Raw genomic sequence first — 26,683 nt, 5'->3', positions numbered from 1 at the left:
TTTGTGTTGTGGAGATTGATATTAAGATTAATGGAATTTTAAACAATACGGAGAAAGATACATTGAGAATGAAAAGAAAAAAAAATAAAAAAGATAGTTTGATCATTTATCTATTTCTTAAAGATATTTTTAATAAAAATTTTTAATTTTGATAAAATTATATTTTAAAAATTAAAGTATTGAATTTTAAAAATAAAAAAATAAATTTATTAATTATATTATACAGGAACAAAAAATAATTTTATGTTATTATATTAATTATTTTCACAGATAAAATAATTTCATCGAGTAAAGATATGAGTACTGGAAGCCCAAAAAAAAAAATGGTCCATAAACAAGAGTCCTAAGCCCCACTTAATCCAGGCATCACAAACCCAATGCCCATAAACCAGAACCCTAGGGCATCGAGTTAAACTGAGTTGAGAAAGAAACTGGGATAAAAACCAATGCAATGCACCGTTATCTTTGTCAGGGACATTGCCAGGCCAGCTGCTTGTTAAATCACGACTTTTGTGAGCTCACACGCCTAAAAGTATAGGGATTTATTTGAATTATTTTCATATATCAAATAAGTTGTTTAAATTTTAGAAATATATCAAATAAGTTCTCTATAAAACACTATTCTCTAATTACCCTTTTTGTTTAATGTAATTTATTAGTTTAAAAAATAATAATTTTAATAATAAATACGCTCCATTAATATGAGAAAGTTATATTTATAAATTTTTTATTGGTTGAAAATATAAGTAAGAAATTTTCACTTTGAAAATTGCAATTTGCAGGTTATATAACGGTTATATAACCATTCACCAACCTCAATATATAACGGTTATATAGCATAATTTTTACTGTCCAATAAGAGAATGCCAACAAGTGAATAAAGAAAATTATAATGATATTTCTATTAACCATTCACCAACCTCAATATCGTGCTTAAAGAATTAAATTCATGTTTGTGTTTGTTATCGTTGTGATTTCTTATTTTTTATTTTTTATTTCATAAAAAATTATAAAATTTGTTTGTTTGATAGTATTGAGTTTTTTTTTTATTACTTTTCAAAAATTATTCTAAAAATCAAAAAATTAAAAATGGAAAACTATAAATAATGATTTTTTTATTATATATTCTATTATATCATTATTTTTCTAAAAACTTTTAAAATTTTATCTCATTAATTAAATTTATATTTTAAATATATATTTATTTAATTAATTTATAAAATATATTTTTATTTTACTATTATAAAAGAGATTTATTATGTTAATCATAAAAAATTTATTAATTAATTTTTCAATTTTAAAAAATAATTAAAGCTTTACTAATTAATTTTTTTAATTATTAAATATTTTATTATTTAATTTATGTGATACGAAAAAATTTATTAATTAATTTTTTAATTTTATAAAAATATCTAGTAATTAATTCATTCTTATTTTCTATTAAAGTCATTAAACTTTTTTATAAAAAAATTATTATTTAATTTCTGAAAAAATTTATTAGTTGATTCTTTATTTTAAAAAATATATTAAAGTATTCTTAAAATATTAAAATATATTAGTTAATTTTTTTTTTATTAATTTAATTAGTAAATATTTTACTTTTTAATATAAAAAATTTATCTCTCAATTTTATAAAAATATATACTAATTAATTTTTTTATATTAAAAATAATTAAAAATTTTTTATAACATTTAATTAATAATTAAAATTAATAAAAATTAATTAATTAATTTTTTAAAATTTTAAAAACGTATCAATGTATTTTTAAAAATTAATGAATTAGTTAGTAAATTTTTTTTAATATTATAAAGAATAAATAATAATTTTTATTTTAAAGATTAAATAGTAATTTTATAAATAATTAAAATTAATGGAGGAACTAATCCATAGATTTTATAAAATGTTAAGAATATTTTAATATATATTTTTAAAATAAAAAAATTAATTAATAAATTTTTTATATTATAAAAATTAAATAATAATTTTTTATTATAATATCATATGAAATGTAAATATAATTTATTATTATTTTTATATATAACTATTTACAAAATTAGTTATATCCTTATTTTATTATTAAATATTATATTTTAAAAATAATATTTTATTTATTACTTTTATGTAAAAACTGCTTCTTGTTCCGAATGCACCTGAAATTTTTACTAGATATTGAATAAAAAAAAAAAGGATAAAACTAGAAAATAATTAATTCAAATAAATTTCAATTACAAAATATTAAAAAACCATTATTTTCATAAACTTATATTTATAAGAAATGAAAATAGGCAAAATTCTTGGTCGTTCATGAAGTTTTAGTGAAATATAGTTGTGTCCCCCAACCTCTCTCTTAATTTTTTTTATTATTTATACTTTAATTATTAAATATACTTTTAATTCTTTAAATAGTATTAAAATATTTTAATAATTAATTCGTTAATTTTTTTTTTTACTTTTGATAATCATTTCTTTTTTATATATTAGATATTAAAAAAATAAATAAAATAAATATCAAATATTAACTGAAGTAATAAGTTGCAAATTTTTATAGTATCTTTATAAATATTATTAATTATTTTTATTAAGTATTATTACTGATTTTAATATTAATAAAAATTATTATCAATCACTATTATGAAAAATAATTAAAATTTTTTATTTAAATTTAAATAATATTTAATATTGATTTTAAGATACAAAATAATATATAATAAATAAAATAAATATGGATAATTTCTTTCTTTCTTAATTATTTATCAAAAAATCTAATTTTTATATTATTATATATAATAAAAAATAAATTTTTTATAATAATTTTAAATTATTATTAATTTTATAAAAATACCATTATCTAAAGCTAAAATATACTGTGATTAGGAGTTTTAACGATAATTATATCACAATTGAAGAAATTTTAATTAAGAAATTAAAAATACATTTAAAATTAAAAAAAAAACCATAAGTTAAAGTAAAAATGAGCTAAAATAAAAGATGAATAAATATTTGTGGTTGAGATATGTTACAGCAATTCATTTGTTACTTATAGACTAAGTAACCTCTGTTTCAAAAAATATATATAAAAAAATAGAAATTCTCTGAGCCCAAATTCTAAGCCACCAATTTGCAGGGATGTTTCTTCTGATACGTGTTTCCTATTCTTCTTCTTCTTCTTCTTTGAAGAAAAAATTTATTTATTATTTTCTGAATGGTTATGCGTATTTCCTGCAAAAATAATTAATTTAATATAGTGGATGGGTGTGTAACGCTTCTCGGATTTTTTTTCTCAGAATTTCTTATTTTTAGTAATTTTTTTTTAAGATAAAATTTTTTATTTTAATATTTTTAGTTGACATTGAAGGTGGCGGCAGTTTAACTAGTTTTGGCCTTTTGGGTATGGCCAGAGAGTTAAACTTATTAAATTAAATATTATATAAATTTTAGTATGGAAAAGCTTTAATTTCACTGATTTATTTAAAATTTTAAATTTGTTAAAAAAAATAAATATTTGTGTGAATTCATGATGATAACTAATTCTTTAAATATTATATAAAGTTTTCAATTTATTGTAATCATAATTAAATTTAAAAACTTTAAAATAATTTATAATTTAGTTTTTAAGTTTTGAGGAATCCTAAGATTAAATCTTTATATTTTTAAAATTAAATAATTTAATTATATATATAAATTAATCCAATAAAGTGTAGGTAGGATTCACTGAATTTTATACGTGGAATTCACTTTTTATTCTTTAGTTTATCATGGACATATCTAAATAAATAAAATGAAAATATTTGCTGGGTGAGCAGCCCAAGCAATTTGGAAGCTGAAAGTAAGTTTAGAATTTCACCAATAATAATAATAATAATAAGAAAGAAAGTCCAAACCTGAAACCCTACTTCAGAACATTAAACAAGAGATGGCATGGCCATGACAGAACATCAAAAATTCTAAGCATTGAACACAGTAGAAAAGACACTTGCCCTACATGCCTACTCATCACCAGATTACAAGCCCATCCCTTCAATCTCCACACTCTCTTCCTCTAGTAAAAAACATCCCATGATCATAACCCACCAGACTTAAGACCCTTCCCCAATAATTCCGTTTCATAGCCAACCCACATTCCTATATACTCTGCTCAAGTTGACTTGTAAAGTATAAATTATACTGTTCAAGTTCAGATCAAAAGGAAATTCTCATATGGATCCAGTCTCACTATAAATTTTTTTTTTTAAAAATATTATATTTTATGTTCATAATATATCGAATTCGGACAAATTTTTTTATCTTTTGATGGTCAAATTTGAGATTGGGAATGGATTCATATCATGGAAAAAGTGAAATGATTTTGTCATGTTCCCCAATGGCTAGTACCATGATGTTTCCTCATCTGATTGGGTAGAGATAGATGAAGCTTTGAGACATCCAATAACAAGTTGCCACTCTCAATATTGCAATTGGTAACGGAATTGAAACTACTTGAACCGCGTCTTCAATGTTCTATCTCCTAAAATTCTTTTTAAAATAGACCAACCGTCAACTTATCCAACTAAAAATTGACTCATTTTGTAAGGGAGACTCAAAAAAAAAATCATGTGTATGGATATTTAGATCATATGAATCCCACTTTCACAATTCAATTTGGTGAAATTTTGAGAATATCTCCCAAAGAATGAAAACAGAATATAAGAATAAGGCTAGTGCAGGGGCAAAAACAGACATGAAACAGAGGACATACATCACAAGCACTAATGGAATTCTATACTTCCTTTTTTTTTTTTTTCATGCACATCAAGTGAAAGAATAAGCAGAGACCAGCTGAGCTTCAATCTAGCTATACCCAAAAGCTACAAGCTGCTCTCTCAAAACCTCTCACTCTATAATATATGAACCAAATAAAAAACGAACCCAGAAACAGGGTGATGCTGTAACAGAGAAGGAGACCCGGGGACGTATCTGCAAGCAATCCCTCTGGTAAATCTCCATTCTGAATCTTCTGCTAAGAAAATTTAACCTACACAGCCTGCTTCTCCAAATCCTTAGCACTAACAAACGTGCCGTGAAAACCATAAGGAACTCGAGAAGGAAGCTTAACTGTTGCTTCTAGCTGCAAAGTCATGGCATTCACAATTTGGAGCTCAGATTTCCATTGTTTTTCGTCATGAACAAAGCATAAAATGTACCCAGAATCTTCTTTCCCTGAACTGGAATTCGGGTCACTAGGAAGAAACAAGGGTTCACCACCATATTTGTTATCTCCATAGATGTATGTGTGGACTTCTCCTGTTGAGAGGTCTGCTTTAGCAAAACCAGACACTTTGGGCCATGGCTCTGCAAGAGCTAAGTAAGCAAACTGGGTCTTTCTGCCGAGAAGGTTTCGATTTACCATTCCTGCTTCTAAGTTTACTTGTTCAGTGTCTGAAATGATTGGGCGGCGAGTGGACTTTCCAGTCTTCATATTTAGCCTGATTTCTGAGAGAACACTCTTCAAACTCTCATCACATTCATTGAAAATGGAATCTGGTGGAGTCATGCAAGATCCAATCACTACAACTTCATCAGTTTCAGGCTCCTCCCATGCGTTCCAGAGATGGAAACAGAAGCAATCAGATGCTTCAATCCACTTAATCTTGGAAGCGTCATTGGCTTGCTTGTCCAATATCCCAAACCTTGACACCTTGTTGTTGTCGTAGATTACTGGAGAGCCACCGCGAATCATTTCAGACAATTTGAAAACAACTTGTTGATCAGGGATAACAACGAACCTCTCAGTAATGGCAAAATCATGCATCATGGTTGGCTGATCAAGTGAGATTTCAACATCAGGAGACTTTTTACCTTCTGGAGAAAATCTGAAATATTTCAGATATGGTTTCTGGACAACATCATAGCTGAGAGCAAACAGTTCCCCAGAGACTGGGTCGACTTTTGGGTGAGCAATCATTGTAGTCTTGAGTTGGCCATTGAAATTGTATCGCCCGACAGTTTTGAGGTCTCCAGAGGGAAGAACACGAACATGGTAAGGCAAATCATCTTCAGACATAGCAAGAAGATGACCATCAAAGTAAACCAATCCTGCGTTAGCAACACCAGTCCCATGGCTGGGATCAACAATACCAAAAAGCGAACGAGCGTAGAATAGCAGCAGCCTAGCTATCCCAGAGTGGCCATGGAGCTCACCGATGGCCTTGGGGAAAACTGGACGTCCTAATTCTTGCTCTTGAACTAGCCGGTTTGTCTCCGTGAACCGGCAAGCATAACTAACGGACCCCTGCTCAAACCGGACAGCATGAACCATCCCATCACCGTCAAAGAAGTGGTGACCAGCCACCGGCTCGTGAAGCGGGTTTGCTCCGTTTCGAAGATAAACACCTCGAATGCTATCTGGGATTTTTCCGGTAACGTGTAAATTATGTACGACGGCTTGCTCCTGCACTGGTGCGAAGTTGCCGGAGATTTGGACTCTTGGGTCAGCAGTTTTGGGAAGAGGGTGCTGACGTTCATGTGAAACCAAAGCAGTTTCCACAGCATCTAAAGCCATAGCTGCAGCTCTTTGTAAAAAATTCCATTGCTGTTGCTCTTGTGCTAATGATTTATTAACAGAAGGAGAAGCAGGAGGCGCCGGAGAATCAATTTTCTGAGGATTTCTTGTGGAAATAGAAGGTGAAGGAGGAAAAGCAGTGGTTCTTGTGGATTGTTTAGGGAAATGGAGTATAGAAGGAGTATGGAGAGAGCAAGAGACATAAGGCTTTCTACTAGTCCTGTCAAGAGAGGACATGCTTATAGCTGCAGCTGCTGGAGGGGATGAAGAAGCCATGGATGAATACTAGAGCTTAATGTGGAAGCTAAAGGTGTTTGATTGGGGGAGAGAGATGTTGCAGAGAAGTGAAAAGAGTGAGGTAGGTGAAGAGGAAGAGCGATGATCTGAGGCTGATGAGGAATGAAAGCAAAGAGACGAAGGGTTATATATAGAGATGAAGAAGGAGGTCCACCAACATGTAAGAGAAGACCACGTGTTGCACTTCAAATATGTAAGGGAAGCTCACCTCTTCCCAAGATTATTCAATGCTCTCAAATTTAATCTATTTATTTTTAAAAAGATAATTAAGAAATCTATAAGCCTAGAAGTACTTTCATTTTTAATACAGTAAAATAATATTTTATTAATTAATTACTTTATTAATTTTAATTATTAAATTTTAAAAAAATTTAAAATATTTTCAATAAAGTGAATTATAATTAATTTATATTTTTATAAAATTAAAAAATCAAATAATAATTTAATTTTATATTACATTAATATCTCATGATATTATATAATTAATAAATAGTAATAATTTATTTTCTTAATATATATTAATAAAAATATTGATTGAAATTACTTTTACATAAATTTTAAAAAATAGGTAATTTTATAAGAGAAAATGGAATATTTTTTTAATCTTATCAACCTTATATGCCACTTTTTCTAGTTGTTTTATTTAAATTGTTTATTATTTTTAAAAGATTATACAGTATTAATTAATTTTGTTGAACTTTAACCTTATTTCTACTAAAAGCAATAATTATTTTTATAATTTCTAAAAAATATTTCATTATTTTTCTTTTTCTCTTTTAATTATTTCATTTTTTTAATAATAGATAAATAGAAAAAGAATTTTATTTTAAAATTAATGTAATTGGATGAGATAAATGAAAATATTAAGTAATTTTTTATTATAATTTGTTTATGGAAAATAATTTGTATTTATAAAATTTTTATAAAAAATATATTTTTTATGAAAAATATTTTTTAATAAAATAATTTATTATTATTATTTAATTTTAATTTAAAAAATAAATTTTATTAAAAAATGTATATATAGGAGTCTTAATAAATATGTCTAAAGAGATAGAAAATGCTTTTATTTTTTAAAAGAGTAAATTATTTTCTTAAAATGATTTATTTTTTTTAAATAGAAAAATATTTTTAATTGATTAATTTTTTTAATATTAAAAATTAAAGAATATTTTCTATTAAACAAATCAACCTAAGTAGTACTTTAGAATAAAAAATTTGAGTGGAGGGAGGACTTCATTTTGAGGGAAAAAAAAAAAGAAAAAAACAAACAAACGGGTGAATCAAGGAGAAAAGGAAAATATCATGAGTTATAATATAAGGATAAGCACCAAATTATATATCTATTATTGCGATAAAATACATAAATTTCATTTTATAATATAAAATTCTTTCAATTTCTATTTACATTTTATTTATAATATCAACGGTGTTAAAATTAATTTAATTCTTATAAATATTAAAATTTTAATTTTTAATTTATTTAACTCGATTTAATTTTAAACTAAATTAATTTTTAATTTTCAGAGTTTGATTTTTCTTTTAAAATATTTATCATTAAAAAAATCAATCGATTTTTATTGATGAGGATTGGATTCTTTTTGGCCTAAAATATTTATTGTAAAAAAAAACTCCTAAATGTATGTAAATTATAGGATATTTTTAGAATTGATGGATTGCATGCACTTAATGCAAGGAGGAAGACGAATAGTAATTAGTAATAGTGATGTGGGTTGGTAATGGAAATGGGGCATCACAGGATTGGAATAGTAGATGGGTTGGGTGGGTTTAATTGAAGGAACACGTCCAACCCCGCGTTCTTTCCTCTTATCAGAGTAACCTGCCCTACACGTGGCCTTCTCTCTATCCACCTGTCACATCACCCTCCGTCACCTGCCCCACACGCTTACGCTTACGCCTTCCTTCCACTCTCTTAATCTCTAACATTATCATTATTATTATTATTCTTAGTTCAAACTTATACTATATGCTTAAAATAAATGGAAAATTTCTCTTTGACTCCGTCTTCATACCTTCCCCTGGCCAAATGATTGTGACCTTTTTTTTCACTAAAAGTAGATGAAGGCAACTTCCCACTTTGGTTAGCAATGTTCAATTTGTCAAGTTTTAGTTAGCAAGAGTATCTCCTCTAGATAGATTTTCTTCCCCAACAAACAATAAACAATTCTTAGAAATTCTTTTTCTTCTTAAACCAATGAGGGAGTTTTGCATTGTTTACGGTATAATATAAGAGTGAGGGAATTTTAACTTCCAATCATGGGCTAACAACCTCTTTGGTTTCTCTGAGGATTAAATTAGTATTAGTGGAAATGAGATTGTCATGGATGATCTTATGGCCTATGCCATTCAAAAGCTAGATTATAATAACATGAATAATACATTACTATAATCTTAATGATCTTTTTTGTCATATGCCATTCACTTCTACCTCTTATTTAATACATACACCATAATTATTATATTTTTTTAAGAATTATTATCCAGTTTTAAAGAAATTTATTAGTTTATCTTTATTTTAAATTTATTTAATTAAATATTTAATATAAAGATTAAATTATTTTATTTTATAAAATATATAATTTTTTAATTGAATAATTTTAAAATATAAATAAATTAATAATTTTTTTAAAAAAATTAGGAATGTAATAATTATTTTTTTTTCTTCATTTCCCTTTCCTTTTTTTATAGTTGTCTAGTGACGACTAGAGTAAGTAATATTCGATTCAAATCAAAAAAATCAACTGAACTGAATTAATTTAAAATTTTATTTTGATTTTTTATTCATTTTGGTTCGATTTTTAATTTTAAAAATTTTGATTATTTTAATTTGATTCGATTTTTATTAAAAAAATAAAAAAATCAAACCAAATCGATTAGTGATAATAATATATTATTTTCAATAATATAGCGAAATTAAATCATATTAAAATTAAAATATTTTAATTAAATTTTAAAATTTTAAAAATAAAGTGTAAAAAATAAAAAAAATTATTAAAAATTAAAACCGAATAAACCAAATCGAATCAAACTGAACCAGACTAATTCGATTTAATTCAGTTTTTTATCAAAATCGATTCGATTTGATTTTTATAAATATTAAAATCTCAATTTTCGATTTATTCGGTTTAATTTTAAATCGAACTAACCGAATGCTTAATCGAGGATAAAAGTTTAGTTATTAAATTTTTATTTCTTAATATTTTTATTATAGGATTAATTAATAAATTTTAATTTAATATAATTAAAATTATTTTCAAAATTATAATATATCAACTTAATTAAAGTAAGATTTTTTTTTCTCATGATTAGATTTTATTTCTCATCTATATTATATTATCTTTTTAATTTATTAATATATTGATGTCAAAAAAAATTAAAGTAACGGAATATTAAAAAGTTTATTTTTAATAGTAAAATAAAAATATATTTGAAAGATGGGTTTGCTTTTTTTTTTTTTTACAATAAAATAGAAATGAAGGCCATTAAGAAGGGAATTACGTATGATTAAGGAAGGCTAAACACTTTTTTAAGGGAGGTCGCACATGTAACACGTGCAAGGAGCCACATTATTGCTTATATAATTGTGTGTAAGATAGTAATTGGGTCACGTGTGCACATGGTGCCACATGCTTACCTTCTATTATTTTCTTATCCCAAGATAGATCTTCAAATGATTTTCTTAATTATCGATAATTAAAAAATTATCTGATTCTCCCTTTGATCATTTTTTAGAGGTTTGAGTTCATTACTTTTTTTTAAATTTAATTTAATAATATTAAAATCATATAAATAAGTTTGAAGAAAATTGTTGGTTTATATATTTGAATAATCTTTGCAACGTGTGATAAGAAGAAAGAAGATAGAATGAAAATTTAATGTTTCCATTGGTTAGGGAAAAGTTACCAAAGAGAAAAAGAAAAATTAATAAATAAATTAAAGCATCCTTGTCGGACCAACGAACCCCACTTTACCTGAAAAAACTGCCAACTGCCAAGGCCAACGAACCTAGCATGCATAGTTAGAAGTTAAGAATAAAGCAGAGTGATTAGTGGTAATCAATCAATTAAGAAAAGTTTTTTTTTTTTTTTTTGCCTAACAGGCAGGCTACATGATTCAAGAATTAAGAAAGTGAGTTTCTCTCTCTCCTTTGTTGATGTTTGTACATTGTATATATACACAAATATAACTCTTGGGTAACTTCTAAACACTCAATTAATTAATTAATTATGATTTGACACATAATCAATAATAAAGTTATTTATTATTAATTTTATATTAAAATATATTATATCTCTTCTTATTTATTTTTAAATTAATAACTACAAATGCAGAAACTCAACTCAGCAGACTCAAATTAAACAAATGATAAAATATATATATATTTAAATAAATATATTTAGAAGAATTTTTTTATAAAAAATTAATAGTATAATATAAATAGTTAAAATTATATAAATTAAATAGTATAAATATTAAAAATTAATTTTTAAATAAAATAATTAAAATATTTAATTTTATAAAGTATAAAATATTCCCATTAATTAATTTTAAAATAAAAGATAACTAATAAATTTTTTAAATATTCAGAAATGTGCTTAAATTTAATCTATAAATTTTAATATTATCGTTTTTTTAAAATGAGGATTGAAAATTGAGAGAGTCTACCCTTGATTGTGAAATATCGATTGCTTGTTGAACTGCAATCTCTTAGATTTACTCAGATATATTTATCAGATTTACTCAGATATATTTATCATGTAAATTTTAACATTGTTATTAAAATTTAGTAAAAGATGTGTTAGTAATTAAAAGGGGCTTAAATTAGTTGACATGGGCATATTCACTAGATGTGTTATATATATTAATTTATGAGACATAAAATATCGGTAAAATATTTTTAATTTAAAATAAAAAAGTTGAGTTAAAATTAACCTATCTATTTTATGAATTCTAAGACCAAAGCTTAAGCTATTATTAAACACTTCATCGTTAACTCCATTGTTGAAGGGAAGAGTTTGAAATGGGTCACCTTTCTCAATTAATCTTCATTGGTTTAAAAATATTCATATTTTATTATAACATTCAAAATTTTTAATTGCAAAAATGAAAAAAAAAATTAAGATTCAGAAGTTAATAAATGTTTTTGTGTATAAAATTGAGTAGAATTTAAGAAAAGAGGAATGAGGCTAAGGGAATGGGCCCTCAACATCCAAATGCCCCTACTCATTGCATACCAATTGGCAGGACGGCTATCAACCTGAAAACAAAGTGGGCCCATAAGGCACTGTAGTGGACTCACTGTGACTCTGACATGGCTAAATTCTGCTGCTCATCTTGGCTCTTTGAATACTTTTAATAATTATATATAAAAAAATATTTCTCTTAAAAAACCATAGAGAAACCATAGGTTTTATGGCTCGAGATTTTTCTAGCATGGATTTTTTGAATATTTCAAGAAGTTTAATCGTAACAATTTAGCTACCTCTAATCTAATAACTTTTCACCTACTTTTCAATTAATTTAAAATAATTAATTCAAATTATAATTAATTTAAAATAATTAATTCAAATTATTTAATAATTTCATACCAATTAATTTAAATTATTTAATATTACTATCATATTTTTTATTTAAAATTATTTAAAAACAGAGGTATAATTAAGCTTCTTGTTTCTTCGTTCTCTCTTTGCGATGGATGATTCCTTCATAAATCTTCCATTCATATGAAGGGCTCTTTTAATAGTTAATATAAATTTGATATTTATATTCAAAGATTTAGATCTCATGTATATATTATAAAGGTTTAAGAGAGATTTTTCGATCCGAATTCCTTTAAAAAAAATAAAAATTTTATCTATTCCATATCCCTCTTAGTCTAAATAAAATTTCAATTTACTTAAAAAAAAAAGTTAAATTGGGAATTATAAAAGAGATTTTTCTCTTTTTTTTATTCTAGCGAATTTCTCTCCTCTATTTTAATTTAATAGTTATCAATTATTTAGAAATTTTTTGTTCCTTATGAATTTTCTCTTTTTTTCACATTGAGAAAATTTCTACATAATTTTTAAAATTAGAATTTTCTTGCAAGAATTTTTTGATAGTGTTGAAGTTTATAATGAAAATATAATTTGGATGTCAATATATATATTTTCAAATATAAAGATTTAAATGTTTTTGGTTTGAGAATACAACAATTAGTTAAAACTAGTAATCTTATATTTTTTTTAGAATAATTATTTGAATGATTATGCTTTCGCCATGTGAAGGGATGAATGCTACTTTCAATTTCAACCTATTTCATTGTGCAAACTAAACACAAAGAACGATCAAGTTTGGTTTTTATAATTTTTGTATTGAGGTTCTTGTTAGAAGTTTGGAATGGCTGTAGTACATTATGAGTGCTTGTTTTCTTACAATTTTTACGGCGGGGTTAGCAAGCAGCCACTAGAGTCCAACTCTTTAATTTTTTTTTAAAAAAAAAAAACAGTAACGGTTAGTTTGGTAGATGGTGAAATGGCGGTACAAATGGCAATTGATGGTTGGAGACAAAAACGACACCTATTTGAAACATTCTACTTATATTGCCCGTCGTTATCCTAGATGCTGCCGTGTTCACTTTACTATTTATTTACACGTGTCCTCCACTCACGGGCTTTTTCACTAATTTTGAAACTTCCTTAATGTAGCCGAAATGCTTTTTTTCTTCCTCCTCCTTAATTTTCCCTTTTGTTGTATTTTATTTTAATTTTTAGATTTCTGCTAATTTTTCTCTAATTTGTTAATTCAAACATATGTTTTACTTGAAATTTATTATAGTGAAGCCCTTTATATAATAATATTAAGTTTTGATTATTAATATGTTTTCTTATATTAATTGTAGTTTTTAGAGATAATTTAAAATTATATATAATCCTCAAAATAAATTATCAACTATTTATTAATTATTAAATTAATGGCTGTTTTTATATGAAATTTGATAGTTATTTTTTTTTATTTTTTAATGAATATATATTAATTAAATAAATAAATTTTAAAAATTAAAATTTCAGATATGATCGATGATCTATATTTATCACATTAAGTATAATTATTTTTTTAAAATGGAAATTAAAAATGAGAGGAGTGAAAATTAAAATAATTGAATATAGTTATTAAATATATGAAAAAATAATAATATGTTGAGCCAATCATAAATTTAGATATGATAATTTATTTATTTAAAAGAAAAAGAAGAAAAGCAAAGAGGCGATAAAGGACGAGGGGGTCATTGATTGGAGAAAGAAGAGGAGAACATGTTTGCGTCAACTTATAACAAACAGTTGAATTCCTAACGACCGCCTCTTCCTTTCGACACGTTATCCGACAGAATGCGACACCTTAACGTGTGTCGTTTTTCTCCTTCTAAATTTTTACACTCACCACGCAAATGTCAACGCGTGTCCAACGCCCCATTTTCTATTAGGCGCAGCAAAAGTAACATCCCGCGTCTTTTTTGCTTATTAACCATTTCAGATTTTGCCACATCACCCTTAGACCAGTTCTTTTTGTTTTTTAATAAAAATTTGTGTGATTGTTGGTGGTGTTACCTAATAGTATTACGAAATGTGATGATTGATTGATGAGAGGACCAACGTTTTTGGTGAGGTTTTGAAGTTTCGAGGAAAAGTGCAGTTGGTGCTTTAGACCAAACGTTAAAACATTGGTGTCCCTCTCACTGTGTCTGTCTATGTGCAGCTGCAGCAATGTAAAACTGCCAACCAACTTCTTTGCCTTGATTGGATTCTGCCTTAACCTTCCGTTTAATAGAACTGACAAAAAGGAAAAATTATTGAACGAGTCAAAAGTACCACCTTCATCGAATGGAAACAAAAACCATCAATAATTCTGTTGTAAATTATACTTTATTACTTAAAACTTAGAATAATTAATAAATTATTATTTTTATTTCAAAATTAAACTCTTAAATCTCTTCATTTCAATTCAATTCAAATAAAAAAATATTTCATCCATAAAATTTATTAATTACATATCTAAATATAGTAAAAAAATATTTTAATATAAATAATAATCTTGCTTTTATACAGTAACAATTCAGAAATATAAGTCGAAAGTCGAATTTCAATTTTTTAACAAAACTTTTAAATTTATTTATTTTATAAGTTTTTGTCGGAAGTTGAATTTCAATTTTTTAACAAAACTTTTAAATTTATTTATTTTATAAGTTTTTTTGTTAATATGGATATTAAGGATAAAATTTTTAAATTGAAAGTCAAAGTGATTAAAAAAATTTACATTGTTAAAATTTTACAAATTGAATGAATTTTTCTATTTTATTTTTTTAATTTAAATAGTTTAATCTATTTTCCACGTAAATACTATTTAATTTTATTTATATTTATAATTTATTATTTAAATAAAGATAATCAAACTCATAATTTATATACTATACGCTACGATCTTAAATTTAATTCACAATAAAATATATAATATTTTTTTAATGTATTTTATTGAAAAACTTATAAAAAAATAAAATAATTATAGTAATAAATCGATAAATCATGTTAAATTTATGTATTGTTTACGTTTATACTTATTTTTTAATTATGTGATTGTTTAATTTTTAATATATTTTTGAAATTCTGAAATTGAAGCCAATAGAGAGTGTCTAGGCTTCCGCTGTGGTAAGAGGGAAACTACCCACTTTATAACCTGAAAAACCCAAATGAAACTAACCTGCATCATTTCTAATCCCAGTTGCAAAGGATACCCGCCTTCATTTTTGTGAATATTTTAACTTATCCAAAGGAGGCTTCACCCACTCTTGAACAAGATTAGACATTTCACTACCTATGCTTGTAACTCTCACTCCTTGCATCTTGAGGCTGGGATGTGACCCAGTCTAAAGCATATTATTTCTCCTGTTTTAAAGAAACCAAAGAGTAATATAAATTTTCTCACTACTCGTAGAATCCATGGTATGTAAAAAATGATCAAAGTATTGAGCACGAGAGGCACACTCTAAAATAGCACCCATATCAATACCTAACTCTTGTCAATAATTAAATGCAAAAGGGTAATTAAAAAATTTATTAGTTAGTCTCTCCATTAATTTTAGCTGTTAATTATTTTACTATTTAATCACTATAATTTTAAAAAATTCATTAGCTGATTCTTAAATTTTTAAAAATCTACTAATTAATCTCTGTATATTAAAGATATTTTATTTTATTTTTATAATATATAACAGTTAAAATTTAAAAAAAAAACTAATTAATAAAAAGACTAATTAATAAATTTTTTAAAATATTAAAAATATTTTAATATATTTTTTTAAAATAGAAGAACCAATTCATGAATTTTTTCATACCATAAAAATTAAATAGTAAATTTTTCTATGTATTTTGATTTTCTCACTCACTGATGTCTTCAAGAAATAGGGATTACTGCTTGTTTTGTGGGCATAACAATTCACCTTTGTCGTCGTTTTGTCTTAGTTTCTTCTCTCTCGACTATTTTGGCATTTGCCTTCATGATGGAGGATTTTACAGATTATGGGGTGTTCGAATTATCTTCAGATTGGCTTTTGGGGTTCTTCAGCATCAGAAGTTAAATATCACTATCAATCTAGGTATTTGATTTTTTTTTTTTCAAAATTTAGATTTTATCCTTTGATTCATTAATTAATTAATTATTTGGGAGAAATCGAACAAATTTATGTATTTTGTTTAAGAAGTTCCATTGTTAATAGTTTCAATTTTGCTTGAATATATAAGGAGGGTCATGTAATCAATTCTTTTTTGATTAATGGCATTTTCAGTAAATAGATTTTCAATTTAGACAGAATAAAAATTATAGATTAAAGGGTAATTAACATATGTTGTATATTTTATGAATTAAAAAGTAGTTTAGTTTATTTAAAATAATAAGATACATATATATAAATTAAAAATATTATAAATTAATAATTAAATTAGTTATAATATTCTATTATTATATCTAATGTGAGAATTCAGTTGATTGGGTTTAAAATATATTCGAATTGTGTAAGTTGAAAATTAAAATTTTAGTATTTATGAATAGGGATGACCAGTATTTGGTTTAAATCGAAAAAAATTGACCGAATCGAACTGATTTGAAAATTTAGTTCAGTTTTTTATACATTTTGGTTCGGTTTGGTTTTTAATTTTAGAAATTTCAGTTATTTTGGTTTGGTTCGGGTTTGATCAGAAAAAAAACTGAAAAAACCGAACCGAACCGATTAGGAATAATAATATGTTTTTTCAATAATATAGAGAAATTAAATCACATTAAAATTAAAATATTTTAATTAAAATTTAAAATATTAAAAATAAAGTGTAAAAAAATAAAAAATTTATTAAAAATCGAAACCGAACTGAATCGAATCGAATAAGACCGGTTCGGTTCGATTCGGCTCCTGATCAAAATCAGTTCGGTTCGGTTTTTATAAATACTAAAATTTCGATTTTCGGTTAATTTGGTTCGGTTCGATTTTGAATCAAACCGACCGAATGCTCACCTCTATTTATAAATACCAAATCAAATTGATTTTGAATAAAAATCGAATCGAATTAATTCAGTTTATGAATTGAACTTTTTATTTTTTATACCTTAATATTTTAAAAATTAATTAAAATATTTCAACTTTAATTATAATTTAATCTTTATATTATAAAAAATAATATATTATTATCACTAATTAATTTAATTTAATTTTTTAATTCTTTTACTAAAATCAAATCAAATTGAAATAATTAAAATTTTTAAAATTAAAAATCGAATCAAATGGAATAAATATAATAAAAAAATCAAACTAAAATTTTAAATTAATTTAATTTGATCAATTTAAATTAAATACCACTCAACTCTAATTATATAATAAAAAAAATTATATTTTAAAATTATATTTTTAATTATTATATATATATATATATATAATAAATCAATAATTTTATATTTATTTTATTAATAAATTGATATATAATATTATTAATAATTTTAAATAAATAACAGTTAAATATAATTTATCAAATATTTAAATATTTTAGTTAGAATTAATTATCACCAAGCCAATTACAATTAGCTATCTATTATGATATTAGCAACTGTTGTTAGTTATCTAATAATTATATTAAATAGGTTCTAAAATTAGAACTATTTTTAATCAGCTAATAATTAATTTAATTTTTTATTTAAACTATATTACTTTTCATAACATTTTCAAATTAAAATTTTGACGTTAATAAGTTATTTAAAATTAAAATATATATAAATTAAAAATGTTATAAATAATAATTAACTAGTTATAATATTCATCATTATATGATAAAAATTATGTATATATAAAAAATAAATATTTTAAAATTTTATTTATAATTAATATATATTATATAATACATTAATATATTTTTATTTTATTAATATAATAAACTGAGGTATACTTTTATTACTTGTTTTAGCCGATATAAATATAATTGGGCAAATTACTATCATATTGAAATTTAATTTAACTAATTAAAATGATTTAATAGTTTTATAAATACATTAAAAATTTTTTATATTTTTATTCAGTTTTAATTTACTTTTAGTCTATTAATCAAAGTAAGATAATAATATTTTGTTACCAAATATATTATTTTCATTTCAAATAAAACTCACCTCTCCCTTCATTCTCTCTCATGTTTTTCACCAACAGTTTTCCATTAGAAAGCACATAAAATAACTTCCTTTTGATTTCAATACACTTCACTCCTTCATTCTCTCCCATCTCTTTATCATTCTCATTTCACAAAATGTAATATTTTATTTTTCTGTAACGATTAAGAAATAACTATAAATTTAAGCTTCCAATCCAAAAAGAAAAAGAAAAACACATAAAATAGAAAGCAACAGGAGATAAAAGAGAGAGAAGCAGGAGAAGGGGAAGAAGAGGGAAAGAAGTAGAGAGAAAAGAAAACGAGAATTACTGCAGAGAGAGTATCTAAACAGAATCAGCACGTGGGGACAATGCTGGTTTTATTTGATACTGGGATAATTAAGTTAGATTCAATGTTGGTTTGATATAAATTAGTGAAGAGATTGAGAGAAAATGGAGGGGTGGATGGTGGATGGTGGATGGTGACTGGTGATTTAATATAAAAATATTTTTATCTTATTTTTACTAATAAAGTAATTAAAAAATAGATTAAAATTGACTATTTCTTCTCAGTTAATGAAATAAAAATATAAAAATATTTTAATATATTTATAAAATTACAAAATATTTTAATTAGTTAGATTAAGTAATTTGCCCAATATATTTTATCAAACCCTTAACATATATGAACTACGATCAGTTTTTATTCTCTCTGGTATTTCCTAAGCCCAAACCCTTCTGTGCATTGATTATTTGGTCCTGCTTTCTCATCCCCGAGGACCCCGATGACAGGACCTTCGGAAGTTCGGCTCCCGTCTACTTTGTCTTCTCCTCCTTCCCTACCCTTCGGCTGACGTCTGCGTTGAAGGCTGGGTTTATATTCAGTCTGTTGTTTGACGTTTGCTTATTGTATTGATTTGCTGATTTCAAGTCGCCGTTTGCCTGCTCCACTCTCTTTCCGTTCCGCTTTGATTTGTAGATTTGGTGAGTACCGGGTAACTTTTGGGGGATTGTTGATTTCTGAGTAACTGATCAACTGAGGATTTCTTTGCCCCCTTTTTCCGTTTTTGCAGTTTATGCCCCTTGTGCTGTTTGTACCTTTGTTTGGATGCTGATGTTGGATTAACTTGTGCATTATTGCATTCTCCCGAGGTAATGTTGTGAGAAATTCTCCTGGGTAGGAATTTGGAGGTAGTTTTGGGGGAATGTAGAGGAAGAAGCTACTGCTGGTGGAGTCTGTTTCATTGTGGTTGAAACTTGAATTTTTTTTTTTGGGGTTCTGTTTGATCAAATTTTTTTTCTGATTCTTTATGCTATTGTCTGTTTCTTTGTGTTTGGGGAATTTGGAATTAGACATTAGTTTGTTCTCAAAATGAACAAAATCTCTCCATTAAAAGAGTGAAAATTAACCCTCCATAAACTTGTCATTTATCTGCTACCTATGTGTTATTTCACCCAGATATACATCATCTTATACAAGCTCTAGAGTTAGCAGAGCTGAGAAAACAGTGGATTAATTGATCGGGCTCCTACTCTCCTAGGCTATAGGGTGGACATAGAAGTAAAGCACAGTAATTTGTAACACTTAATTACTAATTTAAAATAAAATGGATATAATTTTCTCAAGTATACATAAGATACAGGTACACATGTTACATAACTCGTCTTTCATTTGTGGAATCGATAGTAAAAACTCAAAATTTAATGACTTGGTACAGATTTTAAATAGAGTGAAACCAATAGTTATTGGCTCAACTGTGACATTTTTAAACATTATAGGAAAGTGTAGTAGCATCTAATGGTTAAAAAATGGGAAACAGATGCCTAACTGCTGCAAGAAGTGACAAAATTATTAGAATAAAAGCATTGTCCTGCAATGTCATATAAATAAAGCAATGCACAGGAAGAGGAAATGAATCTCACAATCCACACACGATGATGTATCGTTTAGAGATAACTAATTTATATTTATCGTATGAATTTAATATTCATCAAACTTACCACATGCAGGTAATTTTTTCTTAAAGATGGTGCAACAAGGAGCATTATGTGCTTCTTATTTGGACCTCCCCTTGCTTCAAGTGAAACCAATGTAACTTCCAAAATGAAGTGGAACAGCATGAAGCCAAGTTCAGCTGTTTGGGACCATTTTTCAAACTTCCAACAGGCTTTTACCATTTCAAGGTTGCAGCACTGCAATAGATAATATATTCTCTGGTTTCTAGATCTTGGGTTATTGTGCGACTTTCTTCAAACTCTTCCCAATCCATTTTTGAGAGAACATTATATTCATGCCTAAAAAAGTCAATATTTTCTGTGGAAAATTCCCACATGTAATCATTTTCCAGAGAAACAAACAAACCCTTAGGTTTTTCAGCTCATCATGCAGAACTAGCTCCATCCTTGTAGAACTTGTAGCAAAGCAACATTGGTCAAAGCTCAAAACCCATCTCCAAAACACAAAACCCAATGCACTCCTCCACCAACTGCTTACTTCAGAAGCTGACCCAGAGCTCACTCTCAGGTACTTAACATGGTCCCAGAAGGAGTTTAAACTGTCACACTCTCTAGAGCTCACTTTTAGAACGTTGTACTCACTTGCTTGTGCCAGAAAGTACTCAAAGATCAGGTCTTTTTTGGATAATTTTGTTAAGAATGAGAAGAACTATCCAGTTTCTTCTATTTTTCATGCAATTTCAGTGGGTGGGGATTCATTTTGTGCTAATTCAATAATAGTAGATATGCTGGTATTGGCATATGTGAAAAGTTTGAAAACGCATTTGGGATATGAAGCGTTTAGGAGGGCTGGTGATTATGGGTTTAAGTTGTCAGTTATATCATGTAATCCGCTGTTGCATGCTTTGGTTAAGGAGCGCAAAATTGGCAATATGGAATTTGTGTATAAGGAGATGATAAAAAGAAGGATTGGACCTAATTTAATTAGTTTTAATGTTGTGGTTAATGGGTTGTGTAAAGCAGGGAAATTGAATAAAGCTAGTGATGTTATTGAGGATATGAAAGTGTGGGGAGTGTCTCCAAATGTAATAACTTATAATACTCTCGTTGATGGGTATTGCAAGATGGGTAAGATTGGGAAGATGTACAAAGCTGATGCTGTGTTGAAGGATATGGTGGCAAAGGGGATTTGCCCAAATGAGGTCACTTTCAATATTTTGATTGATGGATTCTGCAAGGATGGGAATGTGTCAGCTGCAATGAAGGTGTTAGCAGAAATGCAAAGTCAAGGTTTGAACCCGAATGTGGTTACATACAATTCTTTGATTAATGGCTTATGTAGTGATGGGAAGGTTGATGAGGCTACTGTTTTGCGGGATCAAATGATTGGTTCAGGTTTGAAGCCAAATGTCATTACTCATAATGCACTTATTAATGGGCTTTGCAAGAATAAGATGGTGAATGAAGCAAGTGACTCATTTAATGATATGCCAAAACAAGGAATAGCTCATAATGTTACAACCTACAACATATTGATTGATGGGTACTGTAAGGCTGGGAGGATAGAGGATGCATTTGAACTACGTAATGCCATGTTGGGCAGAGGGATTTGCCCTAACGTTTCCACATACAACTGCTTAATTGCTGGTTTATGCAGAAAGGGAGATATGGAAGCAGCCTGGCATCTTATGGATGAAATGGTTGGTAAGGATTTGAGAGCTGATGTTGTTACCTATAACATACTGATTGATTTATTATGCAATAAAGGGGAATCAAGAAGGGCAATGAAACTCTTCGATGAGATGTCCAGAAAAGCATTAAACCCAAGTCATGTGACATATAATTCCTTGATGGATGGCTATTGTAAAGAAGGAAATCTCAGAGCAGCGTTAAATGTGAGGACACGAATGGAGAAAGGAGGGAGACGAGCAAATGTTGTCACGTATAATGTGCTGATAAAGGGTTTCTGTAAGAAAGGTAAGCTTGAAGATGCAAATAAGCTTCTTAATGAGATGTTGGAGAAGGGTTTGGTTCCTAATCGAACAACCTATGAGATCGTTAGAGAGGAAATGATGGATAAAGGATTTGTTCCTGACATAGAAGGGCATCTATATAATGTTTAGCAAGCTCAAACTTTGTTAAAAGGGTAGGTTAGATGATGACCATCATTTCATCATGTGAAGGCATGACGGAACTAAATGATCTTGAGTGGGCCTTCCTGTGAAATTCTATCCGACAGCTTAACTCATCTAGGTGAAGGTGATGGACATGAATCATCTTTGATCCTGCTATAAAATGGTTTCTCTTACAAGCAGTTCGTCAACCTTAACAGATGTAGGTGAATATATGTAATGTTTGGTTGAACTTTCCTTTCGGATATATTGCTAATTTGCCCCTGATTTTGGCTTAATGTACCCATTGATTTTGTTTAAAATTAAGATACTTTTTATCCTTGTACTTAGGGTGAGCACTATTCGGTTAGAACCGAAATAACCGATCGAACCGATTTGATTTAATAATTTGGTTCGGTTTTAAAATAAAATCGGTTCGGTTCGATTTTATATTTTGAAAATTTCGGGTTGGTCGGTTTAGTTCAGTTTTGGAGACAAAATAATTCGGTTGAATCGAACCGATCGAATTAGCCTTAAACGCTGCGTTTTATGATAGGGTTATATCACTTCACTTCGTCACTTTCCCAAGTTCCCATCTCGCTCCCGCATACAGCCACCTACCTACCTCCCTCTCTCTCAAACTTCAGCCTCAGTTGAAGCACGCTGACGGCCGTGAGAGTCTCCTCACCGTTCTCGTCCCTTCTCCGTTCTCGTCCTTCAGTTCAGTCCTGCAGCCACGGCCACCCACCCAGTCGCCAGTTCCGCAGCTACTCACCCACCCACTCGCGAAAGCCAGCCAGAGTCTCTTCTCTTCATCCTTCGAGTCTTCAGTCCCGCAGCCACGGTCATCCACCCACCTAGTCTCTCCATCCCTCGCGTCTTCAGTCCCGCAGCCACGGCCATCCACCCACCCAGTGGGACATTCCCTTTCGCACTGCTTTACATTGTCATTGACTGTCGTTTTATCTTTGGTTCTGTTACTTGGAGAGGCGAAAACTATTGATCCTTACAAAATAAATTCAATTGATTCCATTCTTTTATTTTTCTAATGGTTTTAAAGAAAATTTTTGCCCCCATTTGGGTGTGGATTCTCATTGTTCACCATTCTCCTTTTGATGTATGTTTGGATCAATTTCTGTGCCTCCTACAATTCCCTCTATATTTGGGGGAAATTTTGAACTTTATATTTCCTGAGTAAAATTGTTGGCTTTTGATGTTCAGTTAAAGCTGATTGAATCTCATCTCGGCTTTTGCTCTGAAATTTGAAGCCTGTATATGGAGCAGATGATCTGTTGGTTTCAAATTTGTGAGCAAAAAAATTTGCTTCGAAATTAAGCTAACTGGTTTTTGGAATAATTTAACTATTATATTTGATTAAGTATATTAGGTTAGAAGTTGTTGATTAATTTGGATTTTATGATTAATTGATTGGATTTTATGATTAATTAAATATATTAGGTTCAAATCAATTCTTATTAGTCCCAAATTATAATATAATTCAATGAAATTAGAGAAAAGATCAAAAATCGATTTCGAACCGAACCGAACCAATTCGGTTCGATTCAATTCGATTTTCTATCTTATTTGGTTCGGTTCGATTTACAATTTAAAAAAATTCAGTTAAATTGGTTTTGACCGGTTCGATTCGGTACCAAACCAAACCGATCCTGCAAACCTTTGTTCATGACAAATTTTGAATTATTTGGTCAACTAAAGCTTAGTGGAAGAATCAGTATTCAACTCAGGATTCTTGTTTTTGGAATTAGTAGATGGGAATTCGTTGGAGGATGTAATTTTCAGTTGTATAGGATTTTTCCTTCTGGGTTGGTATGATTTTATCTTTTGCATGTATGATGACCTATTTCTCATATGGAATGTGGATTACAAACAAACAAAAACAATGTAAATTTTGCAAGGATTAATCCCTGAACTCTCCTTTTCTTGCTTTGTGGATACTTGGTTGTGTGATGTAGAATAATTGGGTAGTGGAAAAGCAAATATAAAGTAAATTTAATGGTCACCATTGCTCAGATGGGTTGGAGACGATTTCTTTGGATTTAGAGTTCTCTTTACTCTTGTCATACTCTATACTTTTGGTTTGCTTACGGGTAAACTACAATGCTTAATTCTAAAAATCGAATCAGCTGTGGCACCGTCTAGCAGCTTGAATTATGACGACTCTCTTTTTGCATCTAAAATATCTTGAATCATTGGATTTTAGTGGAAAATGGGGATGGTGATGCTCTGCTTTAGACATGTATAGCCCAATAGTATGACGCACACAAATCTATTCCACACTGCACATGTACTTTGTATAACCACAAAACAAATCAGTTTATTTCTTTGTATAACCACAAAACAAATCAGTTTATCTGTTCAGATTTTTTTTTTTTGCATAGTTGATTGCTTATATGCCCACCTATTCCTTTTTATAGCTGAAAATTTTCCGCAACTGGTTGGCGAAGATTCTTCATCCCATAGTGGAAAGTTTACCATCTTTAACTGCTTTGACTTGCGCACTGGAACCCTTGCATGGACAGTGAAGGAAGATGTGAAGTTGTGCTTCTACAGCATCGGGTTTGCTCATGTTAAGGCAAGGAATCTTGCAATATAGTGTGCTGATCATAGTGCATTATGGACAGGGAATATCTACAAAAGATGCTGTAATTAGTTTTCGTTGTTTTTTGTAAGCATCTTTTAGAGTTTTAGGTGACAATTTTGGCCTGCATGAAAGTTAAGATCTAATATTTATCTGCAGTTTTTGGTTTAAAGTGAAAACCCAATTTGAATCAGTTTATTATTTTTTGGTCTATACAGTTGGGATTTTATATAATTGTATTTTTTGGTTATTTCTTTTTTCCTGAAAAAAACCAAAAAAGCCGAACAGACAGATATTCATAGGGCATTGCCTTTTAAATATGCTTATGTATTTTCTCCTGTTTCATGTTAAAGCTTATGCTTTATTAATCACTTGTATTGGGCTTAGCCCCATCATTCAAATCTAATGAATATTTCAGTGCCTTTAAAAAATATATACATATATATATATATACAACATATATTTGTTGATGTTTAAATAAAATTTATTTTATTTATTAATTAAATATATTCTTGTATTTTTTACTATCCGAATTAAAATTATAATTTATTAAACATCTAAATTTATAAAAATTATAATAATTAAATATAAATGGGTATATTATTGATGATTTATAAATAAAATTAAAATAATTTGACTTATTGCCAAGTGTATTTAAAATTTTAGCAATTGAATTCTAAAATTTTATAAAATTTTTATTTGGAATAGTTAATTTAAAGAAAAATTAAAAAAATAAATTTCTTTTCTTAATTTTTTGTATTTTGCAGACTAGTAGTATAAGAATTTAATTCTAGAAAATTAATTTTAAATTAAAAGTAAATTTTATAAAATTTTTTAAAATTTTATAAGAAAGAATTTCATTTAAAACTACTTATATCAAAATTACTTAATTAATTCTTGAGAGTTTATCTTTTCTTCTCCTTCTATTCTATATTTTTTTTAATTTTTAATTTATTTTTTTTTATTTTTAATTAATAATTTCTCTTTAAAAATTTAATTTAATATTAACTATTAATACTTAATGTATTTATAATTAATATTAAGAAATTTATTATATTATTTTGTTAATTAAAAAAACTTAATTTTTAAATTTTTAATGGTAAAAAATTATGTAAAATTCAGATTTTAAATATTATAAAACTATTAACAATGATTTTTCAATCAATGTGATAAAAATAATTTTTATTTATAAAAATAAACATTTATTTTATTAATTTTTATTTAATTTAAAAATAGTAAGAATGATGAATAAATTAGATTAATTTGAATTTATTATTAATTTATTTAATATAAAATAATTGAATTAAATTTTATTATATTTAAATTAATTTTAAATAAATAAATTTTTTTACGAATAAAAAAATAAATTCTATTATTTTCTCACAATAAATGCATACTAAATAAGAGTTAAATGATAAAATTATATAATTTAACTTTATTAACTTATAAAAATTTAAAACATAATTAATAAAATTTAGAATAAAATTAGTAATATTTATAATTATTT

General features: G+C 27.0%; 2 protein-coding genes across 2 annotated transcripts; one reads left to right on the top strand and one right to left on the bottom strand.

The window, feature by feature from the left end:
- Positions 1-4,581: 4,581 nt before the first annotated feature.
- LOC110610850 (9-cis-epoxycarotenoid dioxygenase NCED3, chloroplastic) lies at positions 4,582-6,930 on the bottom strand. Its single transcript, XM_021750925.2, has one exon. It carries the CDS (start codon positions 6,813-6,815, stop codon positions 5,013-5,015), a length of 1,803 nt encoding a protein of 600 aa, XP_021606617.1. The 5' UTR covers positions 6,816-6,930; the 3' UTR covers positions 4,582-5,012.
- Positions 6,931-19,184: 12,254 nt separating this feature from the next.
- Positions 19,185-22,924, top strand: LOC110611932 (pentatricopeptide repeat-containing protein At1g09820). The gene is made up of 3 exons (XM_021752511.2): positions 19,185-19,494; positions 19,584-19,662; positions 20,521-22,924. Exon 3 carries the CDS (start codon positions 20,802-20,804, stop codon positions 22,587-22,589), a length of 1,788 nt encoding a protein of 595 aa, XP_021608203.1. The 5' UTR covers positions 19,185-19,494; positions 19,584-19,662; positions 20,521-20,801; the 3' UTR covers positions 22,590-22,924.
- Positions 22,925-26,683: the final 3,759 nt, after the last annotated feature.

Source organism: Manihot esculenta, chromosome 3 (genome assembly GCF_001659605.2).
Source record: "Manihot esculenta cultivar AM560-2 chromosome 3, M.esculenta_v8, whole genome shotgun sequence".
In the NCBI taxonomy this organism is placed as follows: domain Eukaryota; kingdom Viridiplantae; phylum Streptophyta; class Magnoliopsida; order Malpighiales; family Euphorbiaceae; genus Manihot; species Manihot esculenta.
The sequence above is the reverse complement of the archived record's forward strand: the minus strand, read 5'-3'. Positions and strand labels throughout refer to the sequence as shown.